The sequence below is a fragment of the Bison bison genome, unplaced genomic scaffold (genome assembly GCF_000754665.1).
Source record: "Bison bison bison isolate TAMUID 2011002044 unplaced genomic scaffold, Bison_UMD1.0 scf7180017864243, whole genome shotgun sequence".
Lineage (NCBI taxonomy): Eukaryota > Metazoa > Chordata > Mammalia > Artiodactyla > Bovidae > Bison > Bison bison.
The window spans coordinates 2,265,956-2,279,835 of NW_011494815.1; the positions used below are offsets into that span (position 1 = coordinate 2,265,956).

General features: G+C 48.0%; 1 protein-coding gene across 3 annotated transcripts in view; it reads left to right on the top strand.

The window, feature by feature from the left end:
- Window positions 1–2,666: 2,666 nt before the first annotated feature.
- Window positions 2,667–13,880, top strand: part of TBC1D2 (TBC1 domain family, member 2) — a 42,767-nt gene continuing 31,553 nt past the window's right edge. The window contains exons 1-4 of one of the 3 annotated variants that reach the window (XM_010847044.1): window positions 2,905–2,972; window positions 3,071–3,184; window positions 5,742–5,984; window positions 10,347–10,494. In XM_010847044.1, the coding sequence (XP_010845346.1) occupies window positions 5,861–5,984; window positions 10,347–10,494 (272 nt within the window). In that variant the 5' untranslated portion in view covers window positions 2,905–2,972; window positions 3,071–3,184; window positions 5,742–5,860. Of the gene's footprint in view, window positions 3,185–5,741; window positions 5,985–10,346; window positions 10,495–13,880 lie in introns of all 3 variants that reach the window. The other 2 variants (XM_010847043.1, XM_010847042.1) reach the window with 2 other exon arrangements.

Below are 13,880 nucleotides of genomic sequence, written 5' to 3' on the forward strand. Positions count from 1 at the left end.
CTCAGATATGCAGATGACACCACCCTTATGGCAGAAAGTGAAGAAGAACTAAAGAGCCTCTTGATGAAAGTGAAAGAGGAGAGTGAAAAAGTTGGTTTAAAACTCAACATTCAGAAAACTAAGACCATGGCATTCGGTCCCATCACTTCATGGCAAATAGATGGGGTAACAGTGGAAACAGAGGCAGATTTTATTTTTCTGGGCTCCAAAATCACTGCAGATGGTGACTACAGCCATGAAATTAAAAGACGCTTACTCCGTGGAAGGAAAGTTATGACCAACCTAGATAGCATATTAAAAAGCAGAGACATTGCTTTGCCAACAAAGGTCTGTCTAGTCAAGGTTATGGTTTTTCCAGTAGTCATGTATGGATATGAGAGTTGGACTATAAAGAAAACAGAGTGCCGAAGAATTGATGCTTTTGAACTGTGGTGTTGGAGAAGACTCTTGAGAGTCCCTTGGACAGCAAGGAGATCCAACCAGTCCATCTAAAGGAAATCAGTCCTGGGTGTTTATTGGAAGGACTGATGTTGAAGCTGAAACTCCAATACTTTGGCCACCTGATTCGAAGAGTTGACTCATTGGAAAAGACTCTGATGCTGGGAGGGATTGGGGGCAGGAGGAGAAGGGGACGACAGAGGATGAGATGGTTGGATAGCATCACCGACTCGATGGACATGAGTTTGGGTGAATTCCAGGAGTTGGTGATGGACAGGGAGGCCTGGCGTGCTGCAGTTCATGGAGTCACAAAGAGTCAGAAACAACTGAGCATCTAAACTGAACTGAATTCAGAAAAGAAGGGAGATCTGTTCCTAACCTGGCAGTGCTAGTCCTTGTAGGCAGTGGCACAAGCCATGTAAGGGTCCCTGGAGGAATAACCTCGGGAGCAACCTCTACCAACATTGGTAATAGGTCCTAACCCTGATACCCAACTGGAAGGAATGACTGACTATACCAGGAACCAACTCATAGAAAGGTACACCTGAACTAAATTTGGATTTTATTGCTTTCAAACCCCCCTTTGGCTGGAACAACAGTATAATTAACATATCACTGATTTTGTAACTGAAAATTCAGTCCTCCTTCCCAATACAGACTGAAGATAATGGGAAGGTTCTAAGGATAAAGGAAAACGAAATTTATTGATTTGACAGCAAATGAGGACAGTAGCAGACTAACTTCCTGAAAATTACCGTCCTGCTTTCTGGGAGAAACCAGGAGTATTTAAGGAAAGTCTTGAGACTGGGGTTAAAAGGAACAAGCAAAACTAGCAAGAAGGCCCGCCAGCATTAATCAGTAACAAAGAATGCAAATTTAGTTCCCAGCAACACAAGGGGAAGATAGGAAAAACAGTTTTAGAAATCATCTATCAAAACAGTTTTAACCTTGTGGCCCTTTTACAGTTGGGAGGATGTTACTTCTTTTCATTTGCTTATTAAGAGACATTATCCCGTATACTAGGAACTTGGGAAATACTGTTATTATAAATCATAATTTCTGCAGTGAACCTGTATTTAAAAAATTACTGTACTGGCAAAGACAGTCTCAGTCTCTGGGCATAATTTACCCGGAAACGAGAATTTTGTTAAGGATTGGAGAAGGCAATGGCAACCCACTCCAGTATTCTTGCCTGGAAAATCCCATGGATGGAGGAGCCTGGTAGGCTGCAGTCCATGGGGTCGCTAAGAGTCGAGGACGACTGAGCGACTTCACTTTCACTTTTCACTTTCATGCATTGGAGAAGGAAATGGCAACCCACTCCAGTATTCTTGCCTGGAGAATCCCAGGGACAGAGGAGCCTGGTGGGCACAAAGTCGGACACGACTGAAGCGACTTAACAGCAGCAGCAGAGAAAAAGAAGCTAAAGGGAGAGGAGCTAAGACAGGGCTAGGGCACCGTGATGCCTCGAAAGAGGTGGACAGAAATGGGTTCTACAGCCTAAGAGAAGAGATGCGCCTGACAGGAGGGAAGGGGAAAAACTTAAGGTCAAGTGGTAGAATGAGACATGAGGTTGAGCGAGTTAATCAGGGCCTATTTGTCTGTGTACACAATTTGCTGAGTCCAGCCCCAGTAAGGCACCGGGTTCCGTCAGGGTAGCAGCCGGACCAGGCGCCCCAGGTAACGCAAGCAGCCAGAAAAGGAGGCTGGGACGGAGGGCGGAGAGGCCGCCGCGGTCAGGGGTGAATCACGAATAAACAGCCGCGGGTACTGAGCCAACGAGCCCCACAAGCCGAGAGCAGTGCCGGATGTGGCGACACTGAGCAGGGCGTCCCTTTCAGCCAATGGCCGCGCGGTCCGCCGTCCGACGGTGACCGGAGCGGTACCTGGGGAGAAAAGGCGGGAGGCCCATGAGGCGCGAGAAAGGACCACCCTTCCACGCCATTACGCGAGTTACCAGAGCAGTGTACCGGAGGACCCGCGTCTCTTTCAGCTTCCCTTCCGCGGGTGAACTAATTCAGAGACACCACGCCTTCACCCTGTGGACTGCCTCATGCCGGAAGCTGCCCCCAGTAAAGATGGCGCATAGGCAATGAGGAAAAGCCTGAAGTAGGCGGGAAAGGAGGAGCCGGCAGAGGGCGTGCCGGGGCGTGTCCTGGCGGCCGAGGCCCGAATGGGCGTGGCCATCCGCCCCTACTGGGCTTTCGATCTATGAGGCTCACAAGCTGCAGCCAACCGAGTCCCTCCGTCGTCTCCTGGAGGCGGGTCGCCACTGGCCCCGCCCCCGTCGGATCACTCCCTTTTGGAAGGTTATCACCTGAGTTTTCAAGATTTGAGTGGGGTTGGGCCACTAACCTCCAGTCCCTCTGCGATGGAGGGCGCGCAGGAGAGCCCCGCGGAGTCTGGTTCCTCCGTCCCGTGGTCCGAAGAGCCTGCTGGCTCGGCCAAGGTTCCCGAGGTGTCGCTTTCCGAGGAGTCGGAGGGCTGTACCCGGCCCCTGGAGGCGACCCCCCCAAAGCTTTGTGGATATTTAAGTAAGTTTGGTGGCAAGGGGCCCATCCGGGGCTGGAAATCCCGCTGGTTCTTCTTCGACGAGGGGAAATGTCACCTGTATTATTCGCGGACCGCGCAGGATGCGAATCCGTTGGACAGCATCGACCTCTCCAGTGCGGTGTTTGATTGCAAGGCGGACGCCGAGGACGGGACTTTCGAAATCAAGACTCCCAACCGGATAATTACCTTGAAGGTAAATGGAGCACTGTTTTCCCTTTTTGGCCGGGATGGGATCCCAGGGCACCGCCGAGCACAGGTGGGTGGTCACAATAAACTTATCATAATCACCGACCCCGATCACCTCAGTGAACCCTGGGTGCCCAGGGTTTTGTGTTTTTCAAAGCGCATTCACACCCATTTCCTCATTAGATTCCTGCAGTAAAGGCCGGGATGATGGACCTATATTACGGATCAAAAAACTGAGTCATAAAGGGGTAAAGGGACTGGTTTGAGTCACACCACTAAAAAGTAGTGTAGCCCACACTTGGAATCTCATAGCTTCCCTACTTCTCAGTACCTTATCAAAACTTTTAGGATACCGTCCATTGGGTTGCAAAACAGTCAGACAAAACTTAACCAGCTTAACAACAAAAAACTAGGCAGTTACCATAACTTTCTTACTTAGGGCTGAAGTATAGTCAAGATAATGAGCTTTACAATCCTCTTTCAAGGCCTGGATTCTGAATTACTTTTCTTGATGTTGTAGCCAAGGGGAGTGAATGCTGAGAAAACATTGGCAGAGATTGGGAGATAAACACTTAGGTTTCACTGATCAACCTACATTGTTCATTGAAGCATAGCCAAACCTGTTTTCTCATCAGTAAGTTCTGTTTTATTATCATATTTAACTGGAAAAGCCTGAAGCATTGCAAAGGCCTTGCGCTTTGAAATCAGACAGGCTTGGATTCAAATTCTGCATCAGCTACTTACTAACTGTGTGACTCTGGGCAAGTTAACCTCTTAGTACCGAGGTAGTTTGTGAGACTAAAACAAGGTATGTAAGCACCTGGCACATCACAAGTTGCTGAATTAATCTCAGCCTAGACTACTGCTGGCATCTAGTGGGTGCACAATACGTATTTGTTGACTGAGCACACATAGTGACAGAACCAAGGTCAGAAAGTTCTTGTCCAGTGAAAGTGCCTAGAACTTAACTGGAAAGAAAGATTGGTGTGGGCTAGGAGTTCTGGAATTCACACTCAGAGAGGAGTGTGCCAGTAGACTGCTTCCCTCCCACCTCTACTTCCAGCCAATGGAGAATCTATTGAGCCCCCTGGATATAGCTCACAGCTTTTAGTTGCACTTTAATGACTAGGCCAGTCTTGTGACCAGGCTGCAGTAGGGGGTGGGTGACAGTCCATCAGGAGAAAATGATGGCTGAGCTGTAGCATTGGGGAAGGAGACATATGCAGGTGGCTATGGATATGAGAGAGGAGTCAAGGATGGCTTGTGTAACTGGCTGACTGCCTGGTTGGGCCAGTCACTGACAGGAGGGAACCCCAATTGAGGAAACAACAGGACATGCAGTCATATGTCCCCTTGGTAGATTCTTAAGTTTCAAGAGGAGAGGGGCCATGTGGGCTCACCAGTGTCTCCACTGCCTACCACAGTCCCTGACACATACCATAGATGCTCAATATACGCATGTCCAGAGAATTAATAAAATGGGATGTTTGGGTATGAGTGGGAGTTTGTGAGCACAAGGTCATGGTGAAGCCCTGGAAGAAGCTGAGGTCTCTCAGGGAAAGCTTTGATATAGAAAGAGAATGGTGGACAGCATTTTATCTGATTTGATCCCTCCATGGCAGGCTGAGGGCCCCTCTCATGGAGCCTCCTGCCTTCTGCACACCTCACCCCTGGCCCTCTTGAGAAGAGGGCTTGCCCTGGTTGCTTGCTTATATTCTCACACGGCCTTGACTGTGGTCATCTCTGTGAGGCTTACCTTCCAATCCTAGCGAGCTGCCCAGCTTCTGCAGCCCATCTGATCCCAGGCCTTCTCTCTGTAAGTCACACTCTCCTGGCCATAAATTATAACAGGTCTCTGGCTTAGAAGTGGGAGACCTGGGTTCTGGGACCAGCTCTACCACCACCTGCCTGGGCCACCTCACAGCCTTAGTTTCTCCAAGTTTCTCCATCTATAGCAGGGGCCAAGCACTCCTGCCCTGCTTCCCCAGTGGAGGATCAGGCAACGTAATGGATGTGAGAGTAGGTGTGTGGACCATCCAGTACCGGGGGACTGATGACCAGTGTCAGGTGTACCTTGTGTGGGCTGCCTGGAGGTGCCACTGAATTGTTGTTGAACGCATGTGACTTTCCAGGTCCCAGTCGTATCATCCTCAGAAAGGGGGGGATTCTCCTCACTCCACAAAGTTGACTAGGACACTGAGATGTCACACAAGAAGGTAGTGATGCTACCCGGGCCCCAGCCAAGTCAGAATTTCAAAGCTCTCTCCCTCTCTCTCAATGTCTCCAAACTCTTTTATCCAGTGAGCACATTTGGAGCTCCTGCTGCATGTCAGGAACTCTGCTGGACACTTTCCTTCCCTCATTTCACCCTCATAACCACCTTATGGACCGAGTGTTATCATCACCATAGTACAGATGAAAACACTGAGGCCCAGAAAGGTTAAGATATCTCTGAGTGGAAGATCAGAGCCTGGTTATCTTCTATGACTGAGGAGCATGTGGTGTTTCAAAGATGGGCACCTATCCACAGTGGCAGTGTTTTGTTTTGTTTTTTGTTTTCTCAGGAAGGAGAGAGTTGCCAAACTTCCCATGACCTTCTCACATCCCTCACCCAGTCCCACCGTGTGGGCACAGGGCCTTGCCAACTAACCCTTGTGCTTCTCAGGCTGCCACCAAGCAAGCGATGCTGTACTGGCTGCAGCAGCTGCAGATGAAGCGCTGGGAGTTCCACAACAGCCTGCCTGCACTTCCTGCTGCCCACGACGCTGCCCTGGCTGGGAATGGGCCTGCCCTGCGCCTTGAGCTAGGTACCCAACAGGCTTGCCTTCTATTCATACACCCAGGGCTTTTGGTGACCAAGCCTCTACCCTCCTGTTGGGAGTAAGTGGGAGGAGTCCTCTGCTAAAGAAGCAGAGAGCCAGGGATGTGGCTCAGGATCAACTAGGGCAACAGTATAGCATCCATGGCAAGAACACAGGCTCTGAGGCCATGCTGGCTGGCTTTAGATCCTCATCCTGTGCAATCTTAGGCAAGTTGCTTAACCTTTCTGAGCTTCAATTTCCTTCCCTGTAAAATGAGGTTAATAAACTATACCTACTTCTTAGGGTTATTATAGGGATTAAATGAATCTACACAGCTTAAGTGGTTGGAATGATGTCTGAGCATTGTCAGAGTTCAGTAGACGTCAGCTAATATTATGATGATAGCAATTATGCAAAGATTTCAAGAACTTTCACAACCTGTGAGGAAGGTTAATGAGAAAATGCAGTTATTGTTGTTGCTTCTGACATAAATGCTTTTGTGCTGTGAGTCGAGTAGATCTGTGATCTTATCCCATGTTTCTGTAGGGCAGAACCTTTACCCCCAGGTGACCCATAAGAACCCAAATCCTAAAACGTCTCAGCATGGAGGAGTCCTGGAGCTCATACCCTCCCACACCCATATTGCAGCCAGGACTGTGACTGGCAGGTTTTAGAACTGAGACAGAAAACCACCCACAGGGCTGTAGCGTGTCTAACATGCTTCACCATTAGTTGACAGGGACCCCCGTGGGCGAGGGCGGGACCTGTGACCAGCCGCCTCCTAGACCCTAGTACCCAGATGCATTACAGACCGAGCTCATCTGCCTTTATCCTTCTCCCCACTTTTCCTTCCCTCAGCCAATGGCCTTCATTTACCATTTGCCCCTTCCTGAATCTCAGCCAGTCCAGTCAGTCGCCTGGGCCGGCGATGTCTGCTTTCTGGCGTGCACGTCAGATCCAGGTGCTCACTGCTATTGTCTTGGGTCAGGCCTCCACTCTTAGCTGGACAACCACAGCAGCCTCCTCTCCAGTGTCTGCGTGTCCCAGCCTGCCACCGCAGACCCCACCTCTTCACTGTAGCCCAAGCGAGCTTTCTCAAATGAGAACCTGAGCCGCACCCCCTTCCATGGCCGCCCTCCATGTCCCAGGCCCAGCTTTTTAGCACCAGATTCAGGCCTTGTCCTTCCTGGTCTCACCTCTGCCTGTGCGCCCAGTGCCTACCTTGTGCTGTGCACTTCAGCAGCACCAGAGGCGTCCCTGCCTACTTTTGTCCACGTGACACATTCCTGCTTACACTCTCCGGCCACACTCCACTGTCACCTCCTTGCTAACTTCCTCTTGGCAGCCTTCCAGGACTTTGCCAGCTGGATTCTGTGAGCTCTCAACGCTTTTTGCAGACAGTTAACGTTATGTTCTAATCACAGTGTGCTTGTCAGTCTCTGCCCCCTACCCTCCAAAGGTGGGTTCCATGTCTCTGTCACCTGTATCCTCAGTACCTGATGCCCTGCCGGGCACATTGGGTATCTACTGAATGAATGTGTCAGTAAGTATATTGAATTTTATCATTAAGTGAGAAAAGGAATATATAGCCCTTAGCATAAAGCCGGATACATAGTGAATGCTCAGTGCTTGAGAACTGCCCTAATAATGCAGTTACTGAATGTGTCTGTACACTGTCATGGTAAATACTTCTTTTTAATGGTTTATGATAATCATTCATAATTTCCGCAGAGAACCTTCTGTGTGTTTTATGCTGCTAAGCACTTTCTTTGGGGAAGGGTGTGTTTGCTTTTGCTTCTGCGCTTCTCACCCTCCTCTCCCATCTCTGGGAGAGCCAATAGCCCTGACTACGCCAGAACCTGTGGCTGAATGACACAGTTGCCAGATAACCTCAGACTAGGAGTACCAAGGAAGCCTTCCATTGACAGGATTCCCAAGTGTCCAAAGAACCAGGTTATCAGAAGAATGCCTTTGGTTCAACACACTCAGTGGGCCTCTTCTGGGCCTGCCCCTGCAGTGGATGTCGGGGGAGGGGAGTTGCCTTAATGACCAGGCACCAGTCTCCTTCGGGGGTCTGGGGTGGGGCGTGGGGAGGGGGTGGGTTGGGGAATAGGGTGGGGGTAAGATGCAGGAAGCCAGGATGTAGACTTCTCCTCTGAAGCCTTTCTCATCCCACAGCAGCCTCCACCCTCCTGGACACAGGGGCCCTGAGGAACCTTCCCTAGAAAGACATTTCTGGAGTCTTGAGCAAGTTGGCAGACCCCGCTAGAGCAGACTGCCCCACCTCTCCAGCCTCCACCCTTCCTGGGAGGAAGCAGAGGCATGCTCCTAGGGGAGCAAAAACCAACAGACTTGCATCTGACTTTGAGTCACGGACACTTCATCTTCTTCAAAAGTGTTTAATCATGTCCTTGAGCAATCTGCAAGGCATGTTCTCTGCGGCCTTTAAGTGTTTATTTTATACACCTTTATTTTAAACACCGTTATTTTATAGTTGCCGTAAACACTGGTCTCTATAAGAGCCATGGAGGATCAAGGGGGAGTCAGCAGATCTATAATAATAATAATAACACTTTGCCAAAGTAGGACACAGTTTACGAAGGACTTTTATGTATATCATCATAGAAATACATATACCACTTACTCTGTTCTCACACTTTACGTGCCTCAAGTTCCCTAATCCTCACAGAGATCTTAGGTAGGTAGTTATTCCCGTTTTGCAGAAGAGGAAACTGAGGCTCGAAGGGGTCAAGAGACCTGTCCAAGGTCACACAGCAAGAAAATGTCAGCACTGAAATTTGAACCCTAGTCTTCAGATTCACACGCACACCCCCCCGACACCCCTCAGGCTGTGGGGGCAACTGGTCATCTGTTCAGGGCCCTTTGGGGAAGCAGCGACCTTCTGGCTAGGCAATTTCATTGTGCTGATTTCTTCAGACTGATGATGTGGCAGTCCCTACAGTTCAGGCAAAAGGAGAATTACAAGTAAATGCTGCTGAAAGCTTTTTGTGTGGGCACCTCCCTGAGGGCATGTACACCTCCCTCTCTAGGCTGGAGAGGGGCCCAGAGACCCCAGACCAGAGCCTTGGGTCATATCAGTTCTGTTTTCTATGGGGGCATCTGTCTGGAGCTGAACCCATAAAGCAGTCCAGGCCAAGCCCTCAGCCCTTCAGAGGTGTGCTTGTGTTTTTTATGTTTTTGCACCCATGCCCTCTGTGTAGATGTGGTGCAAAAACAAATTTCCTCTACCCTGCAATCTTTTACTCTCTCAGTGAGAGGGCTCCAAACAAAGAGTGTCTGCTATCCTGTCATCCTCAGGGGCTGCCTGATCAGGGTCATGCCACCCCTCCAGTGGCCTGAGTTCTCTCCCACTTTTTGTAACACTCAAAACTGACCTTGAAATATTTTGCCTCCCTCTCTCTTATACTTCAAATAATGCTTCCTTAGCCTTGAAACCTTCCTTACTATTAAACATTTTGGAGGAAGCAGAACGTATTGGAAACATAGAATACTAGAAGAAAAAGTAACCATAAGCCTATCACCCAGAGACAGCCAATGTTAATGTTATGTCATGGACTCCTGCCTGCCTTTTATTTAAACATATCTCTGATCATATAATAATACAAAAGGCCCTACTTAGCTTTTTTGGCACTCAGTATTGTGTCCCTAAAATTTCCCTGTGTTATAAAATCTCGTTATTAACATCTGCTTTTGATAAATATATATTTTCTGTTTATAAAAGAATCCATGTTTACTGTAGAAAATTTTGGGGTCGGGGGAGAAGTAAACTATAATGAGCATAACCTGCCCACTTCTAACCCCATCATGCAGTTCTGACCTCTGTTAAGATTGCAGAGTGTACTTCTTTGAGACTTTTCTGGACAGTTGAGATCATACTAGAATCTCAACTTTTTCCACTTTATATCCTATGGATATTTCCCATATTCCTAAGCATTCTTCATTAGCATTGTTCTCAATGGTTGAGTGATAGTCCATTGCCTGAAGGCATCATGATGTGTTTAACCTCTCCCCAGATCCTTAATGTTATTTCTAGTGTGAGGCCAAACAGTGCCAGGATGAACCTCCTGGCTCATAAAGCTTTGTCTGCATCTCCTAGAACTTCTTTGGGATGGATTCTCAGATGTAGAAATATCCACAGTTCTGCAGATTTTTAAGGGGGTTTCCAGGAAGGTTGTCCCAGCAAAACCTTTGGCGAAAAGCCTGCCTCTGGCTGCTGTTACCCTAAAGGGAAGCCTTGCTCTGCAGCTCACAGACTCTCACTTGCTCCCAATCATAACACTGCCCGGCTTGTCTTCCTAAGTGCAGTGACTTAGAGCATGGATGATTTCCCTTTTCTTTGTTCCCCAGAGCAAGAGGAGGAGGAGGAGGAGGCGTTCCTGTGTCCCGTGAAAACGCCCACTGATCTTGTGGGTGTGGCAGCTGCCTGGCAGCCAGTCCATGCCAGGCCCTCGGCCCTTCAGAATATTTCCCTCAAGCACCTGGGAACTGAAATACAGTAAGTGCCATGCAGCTGAGGGGCCTGCCAAGCTGCAGGCAGCCCCTCCTTCAGAGCTTACAGCAATCTGGTATGACTCCCCTGCGGGGAGGTGGACCTGGGTTGGGGGTTAGGCTCTTTATTTTCAATTCATGCCATCATTACTTTAAAATACTACCTTTGTTCTGATTTTTGAAATAGTACACATTGTCTGTAAGAAATTAGGAACACCCAGAAAGGTATAAATTTTGGAATTACCCGTAGTCCTTTTACCCAGGCAAGCATTCTTAGCACCTCCTTCCTCACATTTTCCGTATACACATGCGCGTTGTTGTTGTTGTTTAGTTCTCAGTCGTGTCCAGCGCTCTTGCGACCCCTGTATACTGTAGCCCACCAGGCTTCTCTGTGCATGGGATTTTTTCAGGCAAGAATACTGGAGTGGGTTGCCATGCCCTTCCCCAGGGGATCTTCCCAACCCCGGGACACAACTCTTATCTCCTATATTGGCAGGCAGATTCTTTGCCACTGAGCTCCAGGGAAACCCATACATATGCGCATAATTGAGATCTATTCAGTGTAACGGAGTGATGGCTTCACAGTTTTCTACAAATGTCAAATGCATCATTATTCACTTTTCGCATGTGTAATTTACTGTATTTCGATTATGTCTCAGCTTCTTTTTCATTTACTCATGTGTGGTATATGTAATTTATATTTCCTACTGGCAGGCTTTGTTTTAAACAGCTTATAAGAAGACAGCACTATAGCCTGGCTCTCAGACCACACTGCCTGCATTTGTATCCTGGCCCCACCAGTCATAGGCTATTCCACCCTTGGCAAGATGTTTGAATTCTCTGTGCTTCACTCAGATTGTTAGTAAATGTAAATGCAGTAATGTTTGCCTCATGTGTGTTTGGGGCAAGAAGTTTAAAGGTAAACTGCTTTAGAATTGTGCTTGGGTATCAGTGAGCACTTAAATATTGAATATTATCTGCTGCTTTTATTGTTGCTCTAACTGAAGGGGTGGAAGCTTTGGGGAATTCAGACGATACCCACTACTGATCCTGTTTGGGTGCTTGTTTTCTCTGTGGACGTCAGATGAGCTGGGGCCTCTTAGAAAGCAGAATAGATTGTTTGCTGGACTTGAATTAGAGACCTTGGTTCTGTGTGACTCAAATATAGCATTCCTCTCTGTCGGCTTCAGTGTTTGAATTTGCTTGGGTAACTAGTAGGGGAGTGGTGCTATTCCCAGGAGAGAAACAGATTTTAGGGAAAATAATGATGAGTGTCCTTTAGGGCCTACTGGCTAGAGATGGAACTACCACCACAGGCATTTGGATGGAAAGGCCTAGAACTCAGGAGAGAGATCTGATCTGGAGAGAGAGACTTGGGGGTATGCGGCATGATTGAGCCCCCCAGGATGAGTGGACAAGGAGGGCACCCTGCAGAGGATCTTCCCTTAGGTGAAGCAGGAGGGAGCTGGGTACAGGGGGTGAGCGTGCTGTGGGGAGAGGGAGCCTGAGGAACCCAAACACCCAGCCAGTGTGTGTCCAGAGTGGTCTCACGAAGATCAAACCAGGATCATGCCTACTGACGGCCACCAAACAAGAGAAGCGGAACCAAGAACATGCAAAAAAGGAAGTTTCTGAGGATCACTGTTACTTGAAATAACCCACAGAAAATGTGAGATGGTGTTGCAAGTGCCCTGTCTGCCCCACAGCCCTGGAAAGACCCTTGCCTCCTGCACGCCCTTGCCTGACTGGGCTTGGTATTTGCTCTTGGCAATGCCATGAGCCCCGATCATACTCAAGGAAGGACACTGTGCTCAGTGCTTTATGCTCTCACTGAGATGTCCGGACAAACTTGAAAAGTAGCATCTAATGGTTAAGTTCTCAGACATGGGTTAGACATCCACATCTGTGGCTCAGTTCCACCACTTGCTTGCTCTGTGGCTTTGATTCCTTAACCTTTCCAAGTCTCAATTCTTCCTGTCTAGTGGAGGTTATAACAGGACTTACCTCCTTGGGCTCCTGTGGGGAGTAAATGAGTTGAGTGTGTGTAGGTGAGGATGAGATGAGTGAATTCCTAGTGTTTCTCTTGGACCTGGCCCATGCAAGGGCCAGGTCATTGTTGGTTGTGGATATATCCCTCATCTCATTGCACATGAGAAAACCCAGGCTCAGAGAGGATAAATGACCTGCCCAAGGTTATCTGTCCTTCCAGAACAAGGCTTTAGGACCACTGCTCCCATGCTCAACCAGGCCTTTCAGACCTAGTTAAACCTACACAGAAAATGATCCATGAACTGCTCTAAGCAAAGTCAATACAGTGGAGATGCCTCTTCCAAGCACAGTAGTTTGGGTGCGTTGTGGCCACCTGGTCTGTGACATCAGTTAGTGAGCCTCCTGTCCCCAGCAGAGACATATACAAGGGCTTAGAACGATCTTTACTGAACAAAGTTGGGGTTTTTATGCCTTCGCATACCCCAGGAGTGACTACTTGTGAGACCCTGGACATGGTGGGGAGGCTGCAGTCCCTGGGCAAGGCAAAGTGCAGTCACCCCACCAGACCGTACCTCTGGCTACAGGATGTTCCCCAGGGTCTTCGCCAAATCATGTGTGAGATTCATGTCATGGGGCTCAGTACAAGACCAGCACAGAGTGATAATCGGTAATAGTGCTCCTCTAGGATCAATCCCTGGGTTGCAAAGATCCCTTGGAGAAGGGAATGGCTATCCACTCCAGTATTCTTGCCTGCAGAATTCCATGGACAGAAGAGCCTGACGGGCTATATAATCCATGGGGTTGCAAAGAGTCGGACACAAGTGAGCAACTAATACTTTCATAGTAAGAACTAGGAGGAGGAAATGTCTAGCCCAAGGAGTCAAGGGTACCTTATTCAAGTTCAGGTGTTAGGAGTGCTGAGTTCTAATTTCTTCTCTGTTCTTAATTTAATTGATTAATTTTACCTTCTATCAGTCAGCTGTACTCGCCATAAGAGAACAATCTCATTCTTTTCCTATTCTGGACTCATCTATACCAAAAAGCTGGATTTTTTTTTTTTTTTAATTTTTAAATTTTATTTTATTTTTAAACTTTGGATTTTGTTTTAAAAACAAGTTTAAGATCAAATGATAGTCCTTTGAAAAGGTTAACAAAATTGACATACATTTAGCTAGAAAGACCAAGAAAATAAAAGACTCAAATGACTAAAGTCAAAAACCAGAGGGGTACATTACTACCAACCTTACAAAAATAAAAAGATTTATTCAGTTTCAGTTTCAGTTCAGTTCAGTCGCTCAGTCGTGTCCGACTCTTTGCGACCCCCATGAATCGCAGCACACCAGGCCTCCCTGTCCATCACCAACTCCCAGAGTTCACTCAGACTCACGTCCATCGAGTCAGTGA